This window comes from Nicotiana tomentosiformis, chromosome 8, assembly GCF_000390325.3.
Source record: "Nicotiana tomentosiformis chromosome 8, ASM39032v3, whole genome shotgun sequence".
NCBI classification, from domain to species: Eukaryota; Viridiplantae; Streptophyta; class Magnoliopsida; order Solanales; family Solanaceae; genus Nicotiana; species Nicotiana tomentosiformis.
The window spans coordinates 43672246-43696360 of NC_090819.1; the positions used below are offsets into that span (position 1 = coordinate 43672246).

The 24115-nt window shown below is 35.8% G+C and overlaps 1 protein-coding gene across 2 annotated transcripts; it reads right to left on the minus strand.

The window, feature by feature from the left end:
• Positions 1 to 1051: 1051 nt before the first annotated feature.
• Positions 1052 to 17707, minus strand: LOC104107535 (calcium uptake protein, mitochondrial-like). Of its 2 annotated transcripts, XR_011410295.1 has the most exons (8): positions 17238 to 17707; positions 17072 to 17139; positions 12760 to 12983; positions 2581 to 2664; positions 1986 to 2199; positions 1566 to 1862; positions 1166 to 1478; positions 1052 to 1133 (listed from the first exon to the last, which is right to left on the minus strand). XR_011410295.1 is itself a non-coding variant. In XM_009616396.4 (7 exons), the coding sequence occupies exons 1-7, from the start codon at positions 17545 to 17547 to the stop codon at positions 1263 to 1265; spliced, it is 1413 nt and encodes a 470-aa protein (XP_009614691.1). In that variant the 5' UTR covers positions 17548 to 17707; the 3' UTR covers positions 1052 to 1262. The 2 variants fall into 2 exon arrangements, 1 of the variants encoding a protein (XP_009614691.1); XM_009616396.4 differs by having other exon boundaries at positions 1052 to 1478.
• Between the last annotated feature and the right edge of the window lie 6408 nt (positions 17708 to 24115).

The following is a 24115-nucleotide window of genomic DNA, read 5'->3' on the forward strand; positions in this document are numbered from 1 at the left end:
TGTCCTTGTACACTTTATTGACAAATTGTAAGCGTATGTCTTTTGATGATAATTTGGCATATTGTTGATTATGATTATGGTACTTGTGGACATGTTGGACATACTAATTGGGCATTGGCACGAGGTTTTGCCGTGCGATTATGATTGATATTATTATTGTGTCGGGGTATGGAGCGATAAGGATGGATATTGTTATTGTATGGAGTGATAAGGATGGATATTGTTGTTGTGACGAAATATGGAGTACGATGGTGACATATATATAAATATATACACACACATACGTGTTGCCATGTTTTTATATATTACACAGGTTCTTTGACTAGTGAGTATCACATGACTTGAACCTCGTCACTACTTCATCGAGGTTAGTCTTTATACTTACTGGATACCGATTGTGGTATACTCATACTACACTCTGCACATTTTATGCAGATCCAGGTGTTGGAGGTAGCGGACATCGTGAGTGAGCTTGTAACAGATCGAAATGATTCAAGGTAGTACTGCATGGATGCCACACACCCATGGAGTCCAGTTCTCTTATTTTTATACTATTGTATTTACTTTCAAATAATATTATACTTATTGAGACTCGACGTATTCTGTTTAGAGCTCATGACTCGATATTATCTGGTTTTGGGAAGATGACTTATGTACTTATGTTTTGGCTTCATTGAGACCGAATTCGGCAATTTATGTTAAAAATTCAGAGTCATATATCTTATTTCAATGTTTGTGTCATTGTGTATTTGACTTACCTAGTATTAGAGGTTAGGTGTCATCACGATCATTGGTGGGATTTTGGATCATGACATTTTATTAAATCCAAATCTATTCTAAGCACTTTCTAGATCTTGAGATGGATTTATTCACAGAAAAGTACCAATGTACCTTATTGAACTTTCTGTCGTTCTTTTTAATCTGTCTATTTGTAGTTACTTTTACAATTGAAAACCTTCACTTTTTATTGGCTAATTTTGAACAGTTCTTGTCGGTAAATGAGTGAAACATGATAACAGCAGTTTTCTGATATGTTGAATAACACAAACTATTGTACGTTCAATGCTTATCAATGAATTATTATACATGCAGATATTGTACAATGCATAGATTTAAAAAATCTGAAATTTTAACTCCCTTTATAAAATTCCTATTGATAAAAGACAAATACAAAATGTTGGATTCCCTACAATCTTTATCGGTATCCGTTGTGTTTGAATCATTCTCTCAACGGTGAAACGGTGTTAGTAAATCAAAATCAATTAGCCAGTGGTCTTGGAAGCAAAACTAGTTTTTGTCGAGTCCAGCCAGCCAGAGAAGAAGCTCCCGGAAACTGACTCTCTTTGTTCTGAACTCTCTGGCTCTCTTCTTTGCAATACTCTTAAAAACTCATCTGAACTTAAAGACCCATCATAATCCAAATCAAACATGAAAAATATCAAATCCACCACGTTATCAGTAAGGGATATGCCACAAACCTGGTAGGACATGAATCATTATTAGTAAATTTGGTAAAATTATGAAAGAACACAATTCATAATAAGAACACAATTTATAGACCATACTTGCTTAGCAGCTCCTTTTAGCTCTTGCTTAGACAAGAGTCCGTTTACTTTCCCATAGCTTAAGATGACCTGAGAAAATGACTGAAGTTCTTTGCGTAGCTTAGCGAGGCTCATGAATTCCTCGAACGTAATGCGTAAATCCCTAAAATGTGGTTTATCATCCAGATCTTCTACTCGATCGAGAAACTTATTGATGTGACTAATATCAGCAGATGCAACCATTGATAAAGCAAAATCTTTGGCAGAAATGCTTCCTTGTGACTTGTAGTCATAATGGGCAAATTCCAAACGTAATATCTGAAATGCACAAGAGGGAATTGATGCTTGGAACCAAATAAACAACATACGATATCCTATCTAGAAAGGTATTGTGAATTAGATGATTGTATTTTTGGGATAGAAAGTAAAAGGAAGGCATACTTCATCATGTAAATCTCTTAAGAACTGTACAAATCTTTCTTGCTCAAGGCGCCCATTTCCATCTTCGCTGAAGAAGTACTCCAAGAGTCCTCCTTCCTCTACGGAACCAGTAACTTTTAGTCCAAATCGAAGTCCATTTCTATGGCAAGCACCTTGTCTATTAGCAGTTCGCATATGTTCCATCATTTTCTTGAATTCTTCCTTGTCAACTCCTCTGTTCATGAAACTAGTCAGAAGTTCTAAAACAACTATAAGACAGGTGAATCTTGTTTTTCTAAAAATTTCGTTGATGTCATTGATGGGTCATTATAAATTGGACTCTATAATGTATGCATGAAAGTTGTTCTAGATGATAACAATAATTATGGGCTCAATCCCAAGCAAGTAGCAATAGGCTATATGAATCCTTACTAATTATGTCACTTCACTTAAGCTCATTGCTTAGCCGTTACAAAAGTGCATATTTACAAATGAAGTACACATAATCTTCTTATACAATAAATTTTCTAAGGGTATCACAATAGCAAACCAGCTTATCACAGTAGCGAAAAGAATAACAGGATAATCAGAGTTAAGTATCAGCAAAATGACATACCCATCATTGTCAAGGTCAAACATTCGAAAGGCATCTGAAAAGCTCGATTCTGGGATGCTCAGTAGTGTAACAAAAAAGATGTACCTAATCAAAAAAAGACAGACATGGTTTCAAGAGAAATTTTCAGTAAGCTCAGTTAGCATTCAAAGGGAATGACAACTTGCTTACACCTTATCTAGAGATCACGATAGGAACTAGAAATTGTTGAAGTATGTTTAACCAAGATGGCAAAATAGTCTGATAGACACTTCTACTTGTTCAGTTTTGACATCCCAGTCTCCTATCCCATAGAATTTCAGCTGGATACCCGAACTTGTTCAAAAATGATATTTTAAACCCCTCCGACATTGTGTGTCCCTCAATCACCTAATGTAAGAATCCACAACAAATAAAAATAGTCCATGTTATTTTTTATTTTTGCATAAAACAAAAATATAACCTTTTTGACTTTTCCCTTTTATTTTTTGACTTTCTCTTTTTTCATACTCAAATATTTCACTTGAGGATCTGAGATGTTGGTTCTTCACTCTCTTTCTCTCTCCTCGCTCTCCTTAACGTCCTTCTGCCCCCCACCCACCCTTCCTACGCCCGCGACCCACACCGGAAATATTCGCCGGAAACCCGCCAGGTAAGTAGTCTTTTTCTCTCCTCTCTCCTCTCTCCCCCCTTCTCTCTCCTCTCTTTCCCCCATGCCGGAAACACTTCTCTTTCGAACCCCCTTCTCTTTTTCCTGTTCTTTGCTGCTTCCCCCACCCTATCTTATTCCCCTGTTTTTTGTTTCCCCCTTCTTTCTCTCTCCTCTCTTTCACCTCTCCTCTACTCTCCGCCTCTCTTGCCTTCCCGTCCCACCTCCACTACCCACTGTACAATGGTATTAGAGGCAGCGACGACCCCCTTTTTTTCTTCTTCTTCTCCTTCCATTTTCCAAGTAAATCAGAGTGGCATGTAGGGTTCACGACGACAATTCAACAGTTACAGTTAGCGGCAGTGGCGGCGCATGGCGGCATGTGGCTGTAACCGACTCGTCTGGTTCTTTAGCAACGCCTCGACTCCCCGACTATATCCAAGTTCTTTCCCTCTGGAGTTGGTACCTCCGGGCATCCAGTCACTTTTTCTTATCCCTCTTCCTTGTTAGTAATTATTTGTTCTAGTTAAGGCAAATTTTTGCGAGATTACCCGTACCCTAAAGTTGTGTTGTCTAGTCTACTTCGGATTGCTTACCATTCCCTGCCGATTAGTTGAGTTACTTCGATTTTATAGGTGTTCAATTGAATTTGTATGTGTTTTTTCTTATCTGTACTTGTAATTAGTCCTCTAAGATAAAAAATTTAGTTTACTTCTTTAGCCTAACTATTACCTTGTATCAGTGATAATTTTGGATTTGTCTCCCTTAGGATCTAGTTCCTGGAGTAGTTGATGGAGGAGTAATGTCTTGTCCTCGGGTGAGGCGGGGGTCCATCGGAAACAACCTCTTTACCCTCGAGGTAGGGTTAATGTCTGCGTACACACTACCCCACAGACCCCACTCGTGAGATTATACTGGGATTGTTGCTGTTGTTGTCGTCTTTTTTCATACTCTTTCTCACCCTTCATGTTAACCAATACCCCCACCCCCACATTTTTCGTTCTTTCACCTTTTTAAGAATGTCGAACCAATTTTCGATCCCCATGAACAGATTTTCTTTTGTTCATTCGAGCTGACCAAGCACAATAGTAAGCACAATGACTACAGTTGCATCGTTCTTATTCAATCCCCTCTGTACCATTTCTCAGAATGACTTTAGGCACTTTGGAGGGTTATTCAAATTCAAATACCCAGCTATCATGATATTTTTACCCAACCAAATTCTGTGTGGTATTGAATCAAACATCTGTTGCACAATAACTAATCCACCCACTTACACATATCCATTCACGATGTTGTTCTAAGACACAATATCTCTTTCTGCATCTCATCAAAAACCTGCCTTGCAAGACAATTAACCCACAACAACTATAAAAATGCACCAAAGAATTCTGAACATGCAAAACTCCATCAACACCATTTTCACAAATTGATACGGAGTAAAACAGAGGAGCTTGCGGAAGTTATACATTGCGTTGCATAGTTGAGACATAACGGTCAATTAGTTAGGATTAAAGAGTTTTAGGGAAGTTTATTTAAGTCCCTTATCTTTTAAATTAGAAGTTCCTTAAATTACACATTGACCCCTTAATTTCCTTTGTCTTATATAAACTATGTCCTGCCCAGAATGGTACTGAGATGGCATATTGAGTAGATTATCCAGCTATAATCCTTAGGTTATTTTCATGATTTTCTCCTCTATATAGGTTGTAATTATCCTCTTTTATGGGAATAAATGAAAACCTATTTTATTTTGCCCTAGTTTATCTTTGCATTTCTCTTTTCTTTTCCCTTTTTCCCTTCTTTTTTCCGGCTCTCTTCACTGTTCCATTGCCCTGCGTATCAGTGGTATCAGAGAAATTCTTCGCTCTGTGGATGACCATGGCTGATAATATTAGCAATGTTATGGAGGTGCTCAAAAATATCTCACTCGATATGTCAAGCTTAACAGCTACACAAAGTCTGTTGGAGGCAAACCAAGAGCAAAGTAACAAGAATCAGGAGGAAGCTTTGAGTGAGCTTAGAGAAGTGCTCAATGAAGTTATCCACGGAGGAAAGAGGCCAGAACGTGAAAAATCGGTAACCCAAAGTGGAGGTGAGCTTTATTCTCCAAATGATAAACCCTTTGATTTTGGTGACTTAGCTTCCCCTAGCTCTAATGGAGCTAATACCTCTACAATACCAGTGAACCTCCTTGCTGTTAGCTCGGTTCTTCCTAACACTCAAACTAATTCGACTACCAACTTTACAACCTCAGCTCCTTAAATTCCCATAAACCCTAGTCATTCTCTGTATATTCAGAATCCCATAACCTCTCAGCTACAATCTTCTCCTTTTCTAGCTATAGGGTTGCAGGTTTTTCAAAACCCCTTCCCTAGAACAATAGTACCCTTAGCACCCCACCTTCCTAATCACCCAGGAAGGTATTATCAAACCACACAACCTTAAGGCTCGCCACTAGTGCCACCACTCTTATACCACCAAACATATAACCAGCCCAGCCAATTTCCTTCTGCCTACTATAATCCAAGCACACATATGCCACCACCCTTATACCACCAGACCCCATAAGTATCCACTCCCTATCCTTATCAGAATGTCCCCACCACCAACCAATTCCACAACTCAAACACTCCCAATGTGACATTACCCAGTATACCTTTTACCAAGTACCACAAGGTTGAATTTCTCAAGTTCAATGGTGAAGACCTTAGGACATGGTTGTACAAGGTAGAGCAATTTTTTTCCGATGAAGACCTTACTATCCAGCAGAAAATGAAGCTAGTTTCCATGCATTTTGAAGGGAATGCTCTGCAATGGCATTTAGGCTATATGAGAAGTAGAGGACAAATGCCACTTCCTACTTGGGATGAATACTTATGGGCTTTATGTGATAGCTTTGGAGCTGAGTATTCTGATCCTATGACTGAGATTATGAATATCAAGCATACTAGGAGTGTGAAGGATTACCAAAAGGCTTTCAATAGTGTAATGACTAAGATGAATCTGTCAGTTGAACATGCTATTAGTATATTCCTGAATAATCTTAAGCCTAAAATCAGCAATGTTGTGAGAATTGGTAATCCTAGCAGTTTACCACAAGCCTACTACTTGGCCAGGCTACATGAGGCCAGCTTTATTGCATAAAGCAAGGCTATCAAAGCAGCATCTGCAGTGCATCAGCATTATGTTGTAATAACACTTCAAGGACAAGGCTCTACTGGGTGGGCAAAGGCTGCTACACCTACCTACAAACCACCTGTGACTGCCAACCTAGATGGTTTCAGGAAAAGAAGACTTACACCAGCTGAAATTGATGAGAAAAGGGCCCAAGGTATATGTTTCTTCTGTGATGAAAAGTTCACACCGGGGCATAAATGCAAGGCTAAAAGGCGCATATACTTCATGGAAATAAATACAGAAGAACTGGGAGACAGTGAGGAAACAGAGGTGGAAGTGTAGGATATTGAAGAGCCTCAAGAAGTAGCAAACCCTATTGAGAACTGTGAAATATCTCTGCAAGCCTTGAATGGCACTAAGGGCTACAAAACTCTCAGGATACAGGGCTTCCTGAACAAAATCCTATAAATGTTCTCATTGATTGTGGCTCCACCCACAACTTCATCAATGAGAAGGCTGCCAAGAGAATAGGTTACACAATTAGCCAAATACACCCTCACGATGTATCTGTAGCTGATGGCAGGATCATCCAATATGTTAAGGGAAGCAAGGTCTTCAAGTGGTTCATGTAAGGGGTTCTTTTCCAAGATGACTTCCTAGTGCTTCCTATAGGCAGTTGTGACGTTGTGTTGGGAATTCAATGGTTGTGTAAGTTAGGAGACATCAAGATCTTCATGATCAAGGTCTGTTCTGCCAACATGTCTCCAACTGCAAGCTCTCAGAAATAAGAGGAAATTCCTATACCAGTCCAAACATTACTCACTGAATATAGCATACTCTTCCAAGAACCTAAACATTTGCCTCTTTCAAGAGGAGTGTTTGACCATCACATTCCCTTAGTTGAAGGCAGTGCTCCTGTTAATTCTAGACCTTACAGATACTCCCCAATACAAAATAATGTGATAGAAGACATGGTGAAGGAAATGATGGCTCAAGGGATCATCAAGTATAGTTCTAGCTCTTATGCCTCACCTGTGGTATTAGTTGGAAAGAAGGATGGCTCATGGAGACTGTGTGTTGATTATAGAGCTCTAAACAAAGTCACAATTAAGGATAAATTTCCCATACCTATCGTTGAGGAGTTATTGGATGAACTCAGAGGGTTAGAAATTTATTCAAAGATAGATCTAAGAGCATGCTATCATCAGATTAGAATGGCACCCTCTGATGTGCACAAGACAGCCTTTAAAATACACTCAGGATACTATGAATACTTGGTCATGCCCTTTAGATTGACCAATGCTCCTTTTAGTTTTTAAGGGCTTATGAACCATATTTTTTCAAGCATATTTGAGAAAGTTTATCCTAGTGTTCTTTGATGATATTCTAGTTTTCAGCAAAACATTAGATGAGCATGAGCAACATCTCAGACTCACCTTTGAATTGTTGGTACAACACCAGCTTTTTGCTAAAGGGAGTAAGTGTGTGTTTGCAGCAACTACGATTGAATACTTAGGACATTATATTTCTGCTGAAGGAGTGACAACTGACCCCAAGAAAATTGAGGCAATCCAAGGATGGCCTAAACCTACTAACATCAAACAGCTAAGAGATTTTTGGGGCCTAGCTGGGTACTATAGAAGATTCATCAGGGGTTATGGAGTTCTTAGCAAGCCACTTACTGATTTACTCAAGAAGGACAGTGAAGACTGACCAAAAGGCTCCAAAATTCCTTGCATACATGGTCACAATTGAAATGGATAGCAAAGATGATGCAATATGATTTCATAATTGAGTACAAGAAGGGTAAGAAAAACAAGGTGGCTGATGCCTTATTTAGACTGCCTGCAGCTGAACTAGCTGCCCTTACCTTATCTTCTATTCAAACTGACTTGCTTAGTCTGATCACTCAAAGTTGGAACTTAGACCCAGACTTGACTGCCTTGATTCAGACTCTAAAGAGGGGTACAGAGGTACAAGGCTACACTTTCATTCATGATCAACTTAGAAGACATGGAAAATTGGTAATTGGTCCAGACTCTAGCTTGAAGAAGAACATTATGCAGCTGTGGCATGATTCCCCTATGGGGGGGCTCTGGGATTGAACTAACATACAGGAGGATAGCATCACTGTTTTATTGGAAAGGGTTGAGAGAAGATGTCCATACTTATGTCAATGGCTGTAACATTTGCCAAAGGCATAAGTATGATAGGTCTCCCTATCCAGGACTCCTACAGCCCTTGAAGTTGCCAGTCATAGCTTGGAGTAGTATCAGCATGGATTTTATAGAGGGACTACCCAAATCAAAAGGAAAGATTGTGATTCTTGTAGTAGTTGATAGACTCACTAAGTATGCTTACTTCCTGAGTCTCTCTCACCCTTATTCAGCATCAGAAGTGGCCAACCTCTTCATGGAACAGATTCACAAACTTCATGGCATGCCTGAAGACATAGTAAGTTACAGGGACCCCATCTTCACCAGTAAAGTTTGACAGGAATTATTCTTTATGCATGGGGTGACACTTAATATATCCACGGCATACCACCCTCAAACTGATGGCCAAACAGAAGTCATCAATAGATGCCTTGAAATATATCTCAGATGCTTCTGTTCTGAATCACAATCTGATTGTTGTTCATACCTTTCTTCTGCTGAGTGGTGGTATAATACTACCTTTCACTCTTCCATACAAACAATACCATATGAGGCTTTGTATGGCCAACCTCCCCCCCTCCATTTACCCTATGTAGCAGGTGACTCAGCTGTCGAAGAGGTTGATAGAAGCCTCTTAACAAGAGAATTCAAACTGCAACTCCTCAAACATCATCTCCAACGAGCAAAACAAAGAATGACTACTCAGGCTAACAAGCATCGCTCAGATAGGAAATTCAAAGTGGGAGACTGGGTTTACCTCAAAATTCAAACCTATAGACAAGTGACACTATCAGGTTCCCATTTCTCAAAGCTCTCAGCTAAATACTATGGACCATACCAAGTCTTACAAAAAATTTATCCTGTGGCATACAAATTGTCCCTCCCACCCCCGTTACTTCTCCATCACACTTTTCATGTTTCCTAACTCAAATTATGCCACAACTTACCTGCCAATATCTCTCACCCTCTTGTCCTTGACATATCCAGCCCCTACTGCCCAAATCCTCAGAAAATCCTTGATCGACGCATGGTCCAAAAAGGGAACAAGGCAGTTACTCAAGTTTTGATACAATGTGATCAACTACCTCCTGAGCAGGCTACTTGGGAAGACTACCACTCCTTCATGGTTAGATTCCCTTCTTTTCTTCCTTGAGGACAAGGAAGATTTTGACAAGGGGATCGGATACGGAGTAAAACAGAGGAGCTTGCGGAAGTTATACATTGCGCTACATAGTTGAGACATAACGGTCAATTAGTTAGGATTAAAGAGTTTTAGGAATGTTTATTTGAAGTCCCTTATCTTTTAAATTAGAAGTTCCTTAAATTACACATTGACCCCTTAATTTCCTTTGTCTTATATAAACTAAGTCCTACCTAGAATGGTACTGAGATGGCATATTGAGTAGATTATCCAACTGTAATCCTTAGATCGTTTTCATTATTTTTTCCTCTATATAGGTTGTCATTATCCTCTTTTATGGGAATGAATGAAAACCTATTTTATTTTGCCCTAGTTTATCTTTGCATTTCTCTTTTCTTTTCCATTTTCCCTTTCTTTTTTCCGGCTCTCTTCACTGTTCCATTGTCCTGCGTATCACAAATAGCCCATCACACTTCTGACCCAAATCCAAACGACCCATTTTAGGTAAGAACTCACGAGTGGTGAAAAGATAAGGGGACTGGCGGGACAGAAGCAAGAGAGAGAAGAAGGGAGGGATGGAGGGAGGGAGGGAATTGGGGGGGGGGGGCAAGGAAGATAGGGACTGTCGAAAAGATTGGGTGAAAGAAAGAGAAGAAATGAGTTGAGAGAAGAGATGGTGTAGGGGAGATTAAAAATAAAATGGTGGTGGGGAATTTGTTTTTTCTTATTTCATTGTTATTTTTTCATTTGAAAAACCATTTGATTTCACTGGCTTTTAAAAGCATGTAACCACGCACTTCATCCTACACATACGCTTGGTGGTCAACAGTAGAGGAGTTTAAAAGTTAAGCATAAATTCAGGAGTATGGCTGATACTCTGAGTAGGGGTGCCACAATGTTAAAACTGAATTAAGTAGAAGTGTATCGAATTATAGTGCCACCCAAGATCACACAATTAAAAGCTTTATCTCTCCCTTCATTTTCTTTTTTCTCTGACGGCCGGGTTGTTGGGAGGGTGAGAGGATTAGCTCCGGTACTAGTAGCTTGGACACATCTCAATGCTATTTTTTTTTAGGGAACTTTACATAATTGTCACATTTTAAAATAAATATAACAAATTTTTAGCATGAAATCCAATATTACAGTTATGGCAGAAAAATATTTATATTTGTAGTACATAATTTCATTAAAATAGGAATATTAATTATTAATCCGTAAAAAACATAAGCAATTTGAATGGAAAGTCAATAATATTTTGTACAAAAATCATGTCTTTTTTCTCTTTATCTATTAGCTTTCCTTCTTTTTCTTCATCTTCTTAATTTTGTTTTCTGCCAAAACCAATATATTTTCTAAATTTGTTCCATTCGTTTTCTTTTTAATTATCTTTCTTAAGTTTTTCTCTTCCTTCTTTCTTTCTTTCGTAACATAAAGATCTTACTTCGATAATAATATATGTTAATATATACAAAACATATATAAAAAAAATATACATTGAATTAACACATAAAATATACAAAAAATATACATAAAAAATACATCTTCAATTAAGATGACACTTAGACATGTAAAATATACATAAAAATATATATATATTAAATTTAATTAAGATGGCATATAAATATATAATATATATATATATATATATATATATATATATATATTAAATTTAATTAAGATGGCATATAAATATACAAAAAATATATACATAAAAAATACATCCTGAATTAAAATGGCACTTGACATATAAAATATATTTGAAATATACATTAAAAATACATCTTAAAATAAGATGGCACTTCACAAATAAATATACAAAAATTATATACATAAAAATATATTTTGAATTAAAGTAATACTTGATATACAAAGTATAAAAGACGTATAAATCAATACATCTTGAATTTAGGTGACATTCACATATGCATCAGATTTTTAAAAATGGAGTGAAGAAGATGAATGTTGGAAAGGGAGAATGAAGATGGACAAAAAAAGCACTTCCTGTGATTAGTGAGTCAGTTAACTTATTAAATATTGAGCTTAATTTTTATAATATGTTAATAATAAAAAAAAAAAAAAGTGTTCTTTATGGAATAAACAATAAATGATGCTATTTTTTTTAAATAATAGTTAAAAAAGGATCAAGCGTGTAAAAAACTCATTTTTTAATTAAAGCCATATGTCCAGGGTATTTTTCAATGCTTCTTTAATTTTTTCCTATTAATGATTTTTGAAAAAGAAAATAATTAAAGGAGAAAGAAATAAACAACTGTTACGGCGTTGTTCGCCAAACTTTTGAAAGGGTTCGTCTCCTCCTTTATTTTTACAGTAATATGCTAGAATCAAAGTAAAAAATTACTCCCTCATTTTCAATTTAGGTGACAATTTTCCTTATTAATCCGTTCCAAAAAAATTACACATTTCTACAATTGGTAATAATTCAACTTTAAACTCTTCATTTTATCATTAATGAGAAACTTTTACAATCACACAAATGTCATGGCCCACAAAACTTTTACTCCCTTAAAGCTTTTAAGATTAAAAGTTTCAAAAATCTTTTTTTTTTCTTAAACTCCGTGCCGAATCAAACTAACTTATCTGATTTGAAACGGAGTGAGTAATTAATAAAAATAAGATTAGTGGTACAAATTTTCTATAGAACACATAACGTTACAATGAGAAACATAATAACCACTAGACAAATATAATAATGCATATGTAATATGTTCTCAACAGCGAAACAAAACTCAAAAGAAAAAACTAAATAAATAAATGTATTCAGATGACGACGAGAGATGCAACAACAAATGTATTGTTTCGACTTTCATATTTCTGCAGCTTTCCAAATATAGACAGAGAAATGTGACATTAAAAAGTATTTAACTTTTAAAAAAGAAGATGATTATGTTTAAGTAAATTAGAAATTGGTTATAGCATACTAAAGAAGACAGAAAAAACAAAACTTTTCGAAAGTTAGGCAATACAACATTTGCTTATTTTTTCCCTTTATTATTTATTTATTTCTTTTTTGATTCTTATCATTAAAATGGACAATAAGGATGGATCCTAGCCTATAAAAAATACGATAGACATGTGGCATTAATCAATAGCAACATTGAGATGCATGAAATACTTACTCAGGAAAGGATATAAGTCCATCATTATTGGTATCAAAAAGCATGAAAAATTGTGAAGGAGCACAATGTAGGTCGCTGGAAGCTGATTCTCCTTTGAGATAGCCCCCTCTAACACCACTTGTTTCTGATGGAGGAAACACTGGAACAATCGCTCGCATTAAGTCTACTGGAGTCATATACACTTCGCCACTTGGAGTTCGGTAAGATGCAAAGTACTCAAATACCTTGAACCAACGTAAAAAGAAAAATAAGAATATGTCCGTATAATTCCAACATGAGTAATATGTCTGCACTGTGCTCAGAATGCAGAATTTGTAGAAAATTCTTGCCTAAAGAATCATTAATTTTTAGTCTTCTTTATTTTTCTTCTTTATGCGTCTATTATCCGAAACTATTGGGCCGACTAATTCTGATTTGGAATTTTTATATTCCTATACACAATTTGAAACTTTATTACCCTCCCTACTCAAGTTTTAATTTAATTACATTCTATATACAAATTTACCAATTATATACACTTTAGGAATTAAATGAGTATCCCTTTATATTAGGAATCAATTATTTCTCATCATTATTCTCTCTTCCTCCTGCGCTCTCCCTCTCCGTCACTCTCTCCGTCTCTCTCTCTCTCTCTCTCTCTCTCTCTCTCTCTCTCTCTCTCTCTCTCTCTCTCTCTCTCCTGCTCTCTCTCTCCGTCTCTCAATCCCTAATTCCAGTAATGTAGAGCAAACGAAAAGAGAGCAGCAATTCCACCATTGACATTCATTAAAAAGTTTTGAAACTTTGAATGCGAATTTGGGTTTTCAAAAATCATTATCTGTTTGGATTAGGTGTTGTTGCAAACAATTGAGAATATTGTTTGGAATTTATATCTCAATTTTGAGGGTGTTTTGGTGAAGATTAGACTTGATTTTGGGTGAATTTCAAATTGAAACTCGAAAAAGAAGAAGACATGACATACATTATACTTACGAAATTGTAGTAAAATTATAAAAAAATTGTATTATGTTGTTTATATATATTTTGTTATTTAAATATTGTATGAAAGTTGAACAATATTGTATAACAATTATATTTCAGTTGTATAATATTGTAGTTGTATATAACTGGGATAGAAATAATGTATGAAAGTTGTAGATAAGTTGTATAATATACAATTAGGTGTATAAAATTTATTTTTACTATGTATAAATCAGATACGAAATATACAAAAGATATTGTATAAAGTTTGTATAAAAATTATAGTTAAGTGATATGATATTGTAGTTGTAGATAAGTTATAGATAAGTTGAATAATATATAATTATTACGTGTGAAATTTATTTTTTGTATAAATTAGATACAAAATATATAAAAGACATATTTGTAGAAAATTTTATATTTAAATTTGTTGGGTGTGAGATGAAAGGTTTATTGTTATTTTCATATCTCTTCTCTATATCATTAAGTAGTTCTCATGTCAAAGTCTGGTTGATTTTGGATATGTATATTTTGCCATGAAGTAGTAAGCGTGGTGATTTTTATATTTTGCCATGAAGTAGTAGAAGATGAGATATGGGGAGAAAGAGAGGGTGACGGTACTCGAGATCTGAGAGATTAGATTCTCTAAATCCCTAAATATAAGTTCAATCTTGAGAGATGCTTTTCTTCATCAAAAGATATGTTTCAGAATTAACACTGTGATTTCTGCAGAAAACCGGCAGCATTTTTGGGGGGGAGCTTGACCGAACCACTGGCTATATACATCTCAGTAAGCTCGACCAGGTTCAACCAACTTTGCTGAACTTTTCCTGAATGTTAAGGATGATTTGTACTTGCTGCAAATCGATGCTAAAAAGCTTGGGAATGGGTTGGTTTACGAAGCTATCGATGACTCATGTTCAGAAGATTTTACAAAGCTTGTTTGTTGTAAGAGGGGAGAGAGGAGAGAAAAAAGGAAAAGGGTACAACTAAATCCCTTGATTGAAGGCATAAATAATGGATTTGGAGCATTTTAAGGTGGATTGTATACATTTTATAACTAAAATGTGTTTAGGTCGGGTAAATACCAAAATATGGACATTTTTTGTAATAAGGTTTCAAATAGTGTATAGGAATGAAAAAAATTCATTCTGATTTATACAGCATAGGGCCCACTAAAGGAGAAATTACTCTCTACCAAGAGTTTTTCTATTTATAACTCGAAGCCTATGATTAAGGATGGAGCAATTTCATCCATCCCACTCACCCCGCAGGCTTCGTTGTACCTTGCCTACTCATCAAGACTTATTTGTATTCAGATACAATCTATTTTCTTGGGCCCAAGGGAACCTTGGCCAATCGTTCCTCGCCCGTCCTTGCTTAGGAAAAAATTAAACAACTATCTCTTGATTGATCTGTTCCCGTTGGTGGTAGAAGAGAAGAAGATAAAGAGGGGTTGCCATTGACGGAGAAGAGAAGAAGAGAAAGCGGAAACTAATTTTATTTCAAGGATGTATTATTTCAGGGAAGAAGCAGAATGAAGGACACACTTTAGGGTCTGTTGGAAAGCCACCAGGTAATTGAAATTAGTATAATTACTAGGTACTAATTACACAGCCTAATAATTATATTGTATTATAATTACGACGACTTGTTTGTTTGTCATAATAATTACAGTGTAATTACAAGTGTACTGTTTGGTTGCACAAGTGTAATTACACGGTTAGATTAAATCTTAAATATAAAGTTAATTACTAATCACATATTTGTAACTAATATTCTAAAAATAACTGACATATATATTTTTAAAATTAATAGTAATATTTTACTTTAATTAATAATAAAAACTAAAAGTATATATTTTGTAAGAACATCATGGACTGCATGCTTGATAAAAATGATATTTATAAATATTAATGCCATTACATTACTCAAATATTTTATGAAAAAATAATCTATTAAGCAAATAAAATAGAATTAATAAGTCAATACTACTAAAGCAAATAAAATAGAATCGAAAATATAATATAAATTCAAAATTTAAAAATTAAATAAATAAACATAATACTCTTATATAAAATTATAATTAACATAAAATAAGTTTCAACATAATTTAAAAGAAAACAAATATAAGTTTATAACCTCATTCAACAATGAGATTCTACTTTAATGACATCACTCATTATATGCCAAGTTTATTAATGACTCGTTATTTCTAATATTAGGAGGTGTAGTTTCAAAACTAGAATAATAGCACAATTTTCTAAATGAAGAAAATAAAAAAAATAAAAAATATGAGTAACTACATGGAATCACAAAAAATAAACATTGAAAAATGAGAATATTATTTTAATATTAAAAAAATAATATATTATTTTAACATAATTAAGTTTGCATATAACCTCATTCAATAATAAAGTTCAGCTTTAATATCACTCATTATAAGTCTAGTTTGTGGATAACTTATTCTTTCTAAGATTACGAGGTATAATATTTTAGAAAAATTAGAATAATAACATAGCTAAGTGTAATAAAAAATAAAAAAAATAATTAAGAAAGAAATAAAATATGAGAAATTACGTAGAAACACGTGAAGTAACGGTTAAAAACTGAAAAATAAGGAAATAAAAGATAAATAATGTTAAAAAAAAGAATTTGAAAAGTTAAAATAAAAAATAAATTAAAAAGAAAAAAGAATAGAAATAAAAAGTAAATTAAAAAGAAAAAAGTGATTATAAAAATGACCTTGTAATTACACCATGTATTTACCAGCAATTCTTAGCCATCCTTGAATTGCAGAGTGTAATTACACTGCCTCAATTACACCAATTACATGCTGACCAAGTAATTACTTTGTCGGACAAATATGCTAAAATTGTGTAATTACACCCAAATCCAATTAAAGGGTGGCTTTCCAAATAGGCCCTTAATCCACATCAGCAGTATGTGTTTAATAGGCACAATATGTATTGAGTTCAGGTGCCCAATAGGTACAAGTTTAAGTGAAAATTATTGCTAAGTTAAAGGGGCTATTTATGTATTTGGCCATAAAATTTCTTTCATGCATAGTTAAAGGGAAAAAAATTATATAAAAGAAACTATTATCATATTTTTATGTAACATCCAAATTCTAATGTTCTGTTGACTGTTAATTAGAAAGAGGGACTCTTAAGTTAAAGAGAGTTTTATTGTCTCGCTTCCTATGCAAGTTTTAACCCTTGGGTGGGGGCAAAACTAGTCAAGAATCAGAACCCTTAATGTTATTTGTACTTACTACATAATAACATTACATGTCTAATAGTACCGTAATAATTGATGCATGTACAATGTACCTAATAAATAATATCTCTACCTTTTCAGGAGGACTTTGCAGTCTCAACCGTTTCTCATACTTGAAGAAAACTTTTTTTCGGTATGAATCTGAAAATACAGAAGAAGGCAAACAAAAAACCATAAAAGTTGAAGAAAATGAATAAAAACAATCATTACTCTAATATATGTAAATTCAATTTCAATACCTCCAAATAAAAACGTGGGTTTTTTCCCTGGCTCTTCCCTTCTACTTTCAGAATTAGCATAACAAATATGAGAATCATTATGAGAAGGGGATGAAATATAATAGACGGCTAAGGTTGAGCAAGCAATAATGACACCAGAAGACAGTGATTCAACAACTATTCGATTTTTTCTATATCCATTGGAACCGCCGAACCCAACATCTAATTGGTGGCCATTCGATTTGGTGAAGATGGAACGAAATATTGGATTATGAGCGGCAAGCGCTCGGATTGCTTGCTTAGGTGTTCTAAAAAATGCCCAAGGATGCATAGTAATTACAAGCAGTAAGGAGATAGCAGAAAACCAAAAGAGGATCAAGATTATTACCACTAAGTTGTTACAGACAAGGTTGATCCTTGGAAAGGGGAAAGTGAAAATATTACGGATATATTTGACCGAGAAAGAGAGGTGTGGGATGTTTCTTGAGTTTTTGGCTCAGCTTTATTCATAACGGTCTCCAAGGTGGTTGGTTATATATGTTTTTTATGAGTCCCGATTATGTGCAATACTAGTGGCAAAGGAAGCCCATGCTAAGCTCGGGCCCCAACTCAATGATTTTGATTAAAAAGTAATTTGTGTTGTAGTCTTTCAAAATTAATCGTATAAAAAATTCTCTGTTTCTGTTACCATGCATATCCATTGTTTATATCTTCAAATTGGATTTTGAATCAGTCGGGCTAGAACTTAAACTTATGGCCTTCTGTCAAAAGATTTATTAGTTTTCTTTGTGTTGGGAAATGGGATTGGGTTGCGGGTCGCTCCACGTGACTGACCCGACCCATTTAGAAGAATTAAGTAAGAAAAGTTACAACAGAAATAACCACTCACATCAAAATTGTTGCTATCGTGTTTAAGGGTGTGGGATCAGTTTTCTTTATGGTTACATACTGCTTCTCTCTCATTAGAAGACTAAGCAATACTATCTCTTCTTCTGATGACGATAACTCGTTTCCTAGTGAATTGAAGTTTGACTTGGGGAACTCTTTTGGCGGTGAGATCAAGGATTCTTTTGCTACGTTATTAATATGTACATTATTGTTGTTCTCGCTCACGTAATTTAATCTTGCATTGGTATCATAGCCGACCCGTAGTTGTGCTGCTATATGTCTTTTATAAGTGTGTATGGCATGAGCAGTACATTGCAGTTCACATTCATGGATGAGATCATCAACATCTTAACTTACAATTATTTCATGGGCAGTGAAATTTTTCTTTTTTCATGCCTTGTAAACATCAAGATCTTTCATAATCTAGGCACGGTTACCCTCCTCTAGGTGACACATCACATGATTTATATCTTCAAGAGCATCTTACACTTCCGGTACATACCATATTTTACGGCTCCATGTATCATAATTTTTGTTGCTCAATTTATCACCTTTATTTAAATAAGCAATTATACATTTTGAAGCCATAGTCTGTTATACTTATAAGAGATAATCAGAGAAGTATCACTCATCAATAATGCATGTGATATACATACTCAAGCAAATCAATTCTCATAATGACTTGACATTTAGCGTATCATCAAAAAGTCACGTAGTTTTCAATCATCATCTACGGTCTAAACATTTAATCAAATGTGAAAACACTTCTTAGTATGTATTTATTATATTCGTGACTAGAATCATATAGATTCTTTAAGTCTTATGCTCTTACAACATTCTGTTACATATACCAATGAGCAGAAAAAATAACAGAAGAGACAATCAATATATATATGATTAAAAGTATTTACAACTCTCTCACCCAAAGTCTTAGCTAACTTCTGTATAGGAGAAGGTTGATAAAATGAGGCTTTGTACATGTCTTTAGAAGCCAAGATCTTTTAATTTTAGCTTTTATGTCCTATTTCTTTCACTCAATTAAAAGTGCTTGAGTATATACTCAAAGAGACTGCTTTGCACCATACTTATAATGAATATTATCTAATATATTGTCCTAATTAAAACTATGGGAGAGTATCCCTCAAGTTGGGCACTAATTTGGTCTGTGATGCTTTGGAGAAGGTGTAGTTGATTCTGGAGCGGTTTCGTATAGCACAGTTCAGGCAGAAGAGTTATGTGGACAGGAAAGCTCGTGATGTTGTATTTATGGTGGGTGAGAAGGATCTACTCAGAGTTTTGCCCCATGAAGGGTAGGTTCAGGAAGAAGGGCAAGTTGAGCCTTAGGTATATTGGTCCTTTTGAGGTGCTTGAGAGAGTTGGAGAGGTGGCCTGCAGACTTGCCTTGGCACCTAGTCTATTAGAAGTTTGTTGATACCCAATTTTTACCCTCGTATTTTTCAAAATACATATACGCTTTCACAATAGCGTATTTGCATCAATATTTAGTTTACAAACTTATACAGGCATTTTTTATAATTTTCTATAATACTATTGAGCTTTAAATTAATTTTCTTGCATTTAAATTATATGAATATTTAGTAATTATCCCTTTAAATTATTTTGTGATGACTTAGTTACCTAAGATTATTATTTTTTTACATTTAATATATGTTTCAAATATTTTATTTCATTTCATATAATTACATTAGCATTTTTGATCTATTTATCTAATTTTGCAATAATGGCCCGTATTCATACATAAAGTTTTTTATTCTATATTATTGATGTCAAAATAAAAAATTTATATTTTTATAATATAAATTTATTATTTTAAGTATTTCAGTGCATAAATAATATTTGCATTCATTTATTAAGCATTTTCCATAAATTATTTTGATAAAATTTGGGGTATTTAATTTATAGTCTAATTTCTTACCTATTTTTCGGACCCAATACTATCCAGACCTTAGCCCAATCTACCCAAACCTTAGCCCAATTACCCTAAGCCCAAAATCAAAATACCCCTTTTAAAATACCCAGCAACCCACTACCCATACTCGATTAAACAACCCGCCCAACCCCATTCTCTCATCTTGGCCGTTGATCTCACATGATCAACGGCCCCTAATAAACCAACCCCTTTTAATTAACCCCAACCCAGAAACCCTAACCCCATTTTCCCTTAGACGTCGCCCTTATTCTCTCTGCCTCTCTCATCTCTTTTCTTCTCCGATTAAACCCTAATCGCCGCCTTCCCCAAATTTTCTCCTAATCCCGGCTACAATGGGACTTTCCTCTTATTTACTTACCATATTCGTGTGTTTTCACTACTGGTTGATTCTCCATGGTATCACCTAGTAATTGCCTAAACATGGCAAGTACTACCTCTCCGATTCTGTCCGAATGAGTCCCATTTTTTGAATCTGTACCGTATTTCGTCCACACGCATCTGATTCTACACTGTGTGAGTCCGGTTTCATTTGGATTTTTGCTGATTTACACTTTTCCTAAGAAATTAGGGTTTACCGGGTTCCTCTCTTAAATCGATTTTAAATTGATTTGAATGTTGTCTTTCCTTATTTGTTTCTTAATTTACTCTGTTTCCTTATGTGTTTGTTCAATTTTACTGCTATATAAACCCCTTCCCATTCCCCTTTGAGACAGACTTGAGTCACTAGAATCTCACTAAAACTTGAGGCTTGTTCTGTTAATTCCTTCATTATCCTGTTCTATGCTTTGTGTTGGCCGGCTGAAAGCCAAGGCCACTGAGAGTCTACCGTTCGAACTTTTTATTGGTGCGAGCATTGCCCGGGGTTCTTTTGAAGTTCTTGGGAACTTTGACGCATCGATATTTCTAGGTTCTTATGGATCTTTTATTCTTTATTATTGTCCGTTTAACTAGTAAGCTACTAGACTTTGCAATTTTATCCCTATGTATCTTTGATTCACATGTGTTCTCACCTCTGAAATGCATAGCTTAATGTATTTTTTCTAGATTATTTTGTGCGTGATTCTGTTAAGTCTACTGTATTCTAAGTCTTTTTAGCATCTAACTTCCTCCTAATGATGCTAGTTTTGAGATTGCTTAAGTCTATTTTGGATAATCTGATTCTCTTAAGTTCGTTTAACCAGTGTATTGGTGCCTGAACATTCCCTAAAACTTGCTTACTTGCTTTGTCTTTAATCTCTATAACGAATGCTTCACACTTGTGTTAGAGCTTCCTGTGTTAATTATAACATGTTCCCCTGCTATTGTGTCGCTCAACATGAGCCCCATACCCATTAGTGATTGACTGAGATCTTAATAGTTACCTCAACTTGTCTTCCATGCCCTGCTTGAATCATTTTGTTTTATGGCATAACTTAGACCTTCTTTAGTTAATTAATTTATTGTGTCAATCCCAGAATATCTACATGTGCTATTTGGTATGAGCTTGCTATCTTGTAGTGCTCTGAATCTCGGCAGTGTTTGTCCTGCATGTACAATATGTTTCAATTTGTATTAAGACCATTTTCTATCAACTATGATCTTGCTTCTATGCTAGTATGTCTCCCCAGTGTGCCTTTGGTTCATTTGATACCCTGTCCTTTCAGTGATTGTCACAATGTGAGTCCTCCATCATGTCTAAATATCGAGCTCTAGATCAATGCAAGCAGGGGTATGGGCATTTCGAGGGCTGTAATCTATTGCTACAGGTTTGGTTATTAGAACATTTTCAGAGAGGTAAATATCGTCAGGAACTTCTGCGATGACCATTGAATGACTACATAGCCTACAACCATCCAAAAAGAATGACATTTATCGTAGATAGGTTCGCGCAACCCGGAAATATTGTGAGCTGGGTGCGCTTCTTCAGCAATTTGACTGATGAAAGGGTACATTGGATGTTCGAATGGTTCCCTAGCAACTAGTTCATCATCAGGTCAAGAGCAGCCACTCATTTAGTGTTGATCGGGTTAAGAGGAATCTATCCTTATGCTTTTATAAGAGTAATGAGGCAAGCGGGAAGAAAGCAGGTTATACCTCGGGTTTCCAACATGGTCCAGTATAAAGCAGACTTTAAAGGGAACATCATTCCGTTCAAGTTCGAGGCGCAGCATATGTGGAATCAAAAGGTCATTGTAGAGAAAGACACTATCGAGCCAGACAGGTACCATGCCGACCATGTATACTTCTACCCATCATGGTTGGTAGATGATATAGCGGGAGATGCCAAGCAGGGATTAATATGAAAAATAGGGTTATAGATGACGTTGTTGAAGCACAAGTCAAGTATAGGATGCTGCGCAAGAGGGTTTTCGAGTCTGAAGCTAGACATTTGGAACATCACAAAGTGGATATGGAAGCTATCGGCGAATGGAAAGAAATTGCTACTAAATCAACAGAAAGATTGGAATATTTGGAGCAAGGGTTAATGGAACTCGAGGGGAAAATGAGGAAGAGGCTCTCAGATTGTCAGAATACGGAAGGCAAAAAGGGAGGGCACCTAGCAAGGGCTTACCTACTATTGGACATGCGCGACCTGGGAAACTTGATTGATGGATCCAGAAGGCCAAGCATAGAGAAGGTCCCTCTGGGGCCAAATAGATTAGGAAATGATGTTCTTTACTACTTTTTAGCCTAGTTTTAGATTTCTATTGTATTAAGGCAAATGCCATTAGTGACTTTCTTATTATTGTCGTTTTAGTATGGATTTGATTCATTTTCGCATTAATGAAATGAAACAATTATCGGCATCAATTTTCTCCAAGTTTATGTGTCGCTTAGGCCTACCTCGGGCACAATAAGGTCCCCCAAATTAGGACGCGAATTTATTTATTGATTTTGCAACACATGTTTAATATCGCAAATATCCTTTCAATATCCCTTACTAACTTGGTTACCTTTTTTGTTTTTCTTTTCTTTTGTTTATTCCCATTCCCCAAAGGTTGGTTCTTGCATACTGGCATCATCCGCATATCATACTAGACCCGGAGGTCCTCCACCTCCTCCTCCACCAAGTGATCCTAAAGGCAAAAGCAAAGGGAAAGAAAAAATGGACGATTTAAGCGGTATCAGAAAGGATAATGCAGAAAACGTTGAAACCTCGGACGGTCGGAATACTCTAGTACAAAGCGAATTGGTCCTACGTCTGGAACAGAAAATATTGGAGATACAAGGGGAACTTGAGCAAGTCCGGAACTTGGCAAACCTTTCCCTCGCCCTAAACGTCCCCGACCTTAACCAACAAAACACAAACGCCCAAAACCCTGTACCTCCTCAAAACACACAAAATCTGCCAAATCCTCCCGCACCACATCAATATGCCACACTTCTCAGAACCAAAACCCTCCGTTGATCACTATGCCTCAACAACATCATCACCACCCAACTCAACACCTACAAATAACCGTATACCACACCCCTCAGAATGCACCACAACCTACTCCTGACCCACAAAACTCAACCGATGACCACCATTACACCCAGATTCCCGGAGTCTACCAAAGCAATCCCATATATATGGAAACCTTACCCCACACACCACAACAGACCCTATACATACCCGAATCCGCCGAGAAGGACCTGCTCATCAAGAATATGGCGGAGGAACTCAAGAAACTTACTGGCAGAGTTCAAAGTGTTGAAGGGGGCAAAGGCATTGAGGTTTTGAATTATGAAGATTTGTGTATTCAGCCAGATGTAGAACTGCCAGAGGGTTACAAACCTCCTAAGTTCGAAATATTCGACGGAACTGGTGATCCGAAGTGCACTTGAGAACGTATTGTGACAAGCTTGTAGGAGTTGGCAGGGATGAAAGAATCCGCATGAAGATGTTCATGAGAAGCCTCACCGGAGACGCCCTGTCTTGGTACATCAGTCAGAACCCAAAGAAATGGGTTAATTGGGTGAGCATAGCATCAGATTTCATGGATCGGTTCAGTTTTAACACAGAAAATGTACCAGACATTTTCTACATTCAGAATCTCAAGAAGAGGCCAACGGAAACTTTTCGCGAGTATGCTACTCG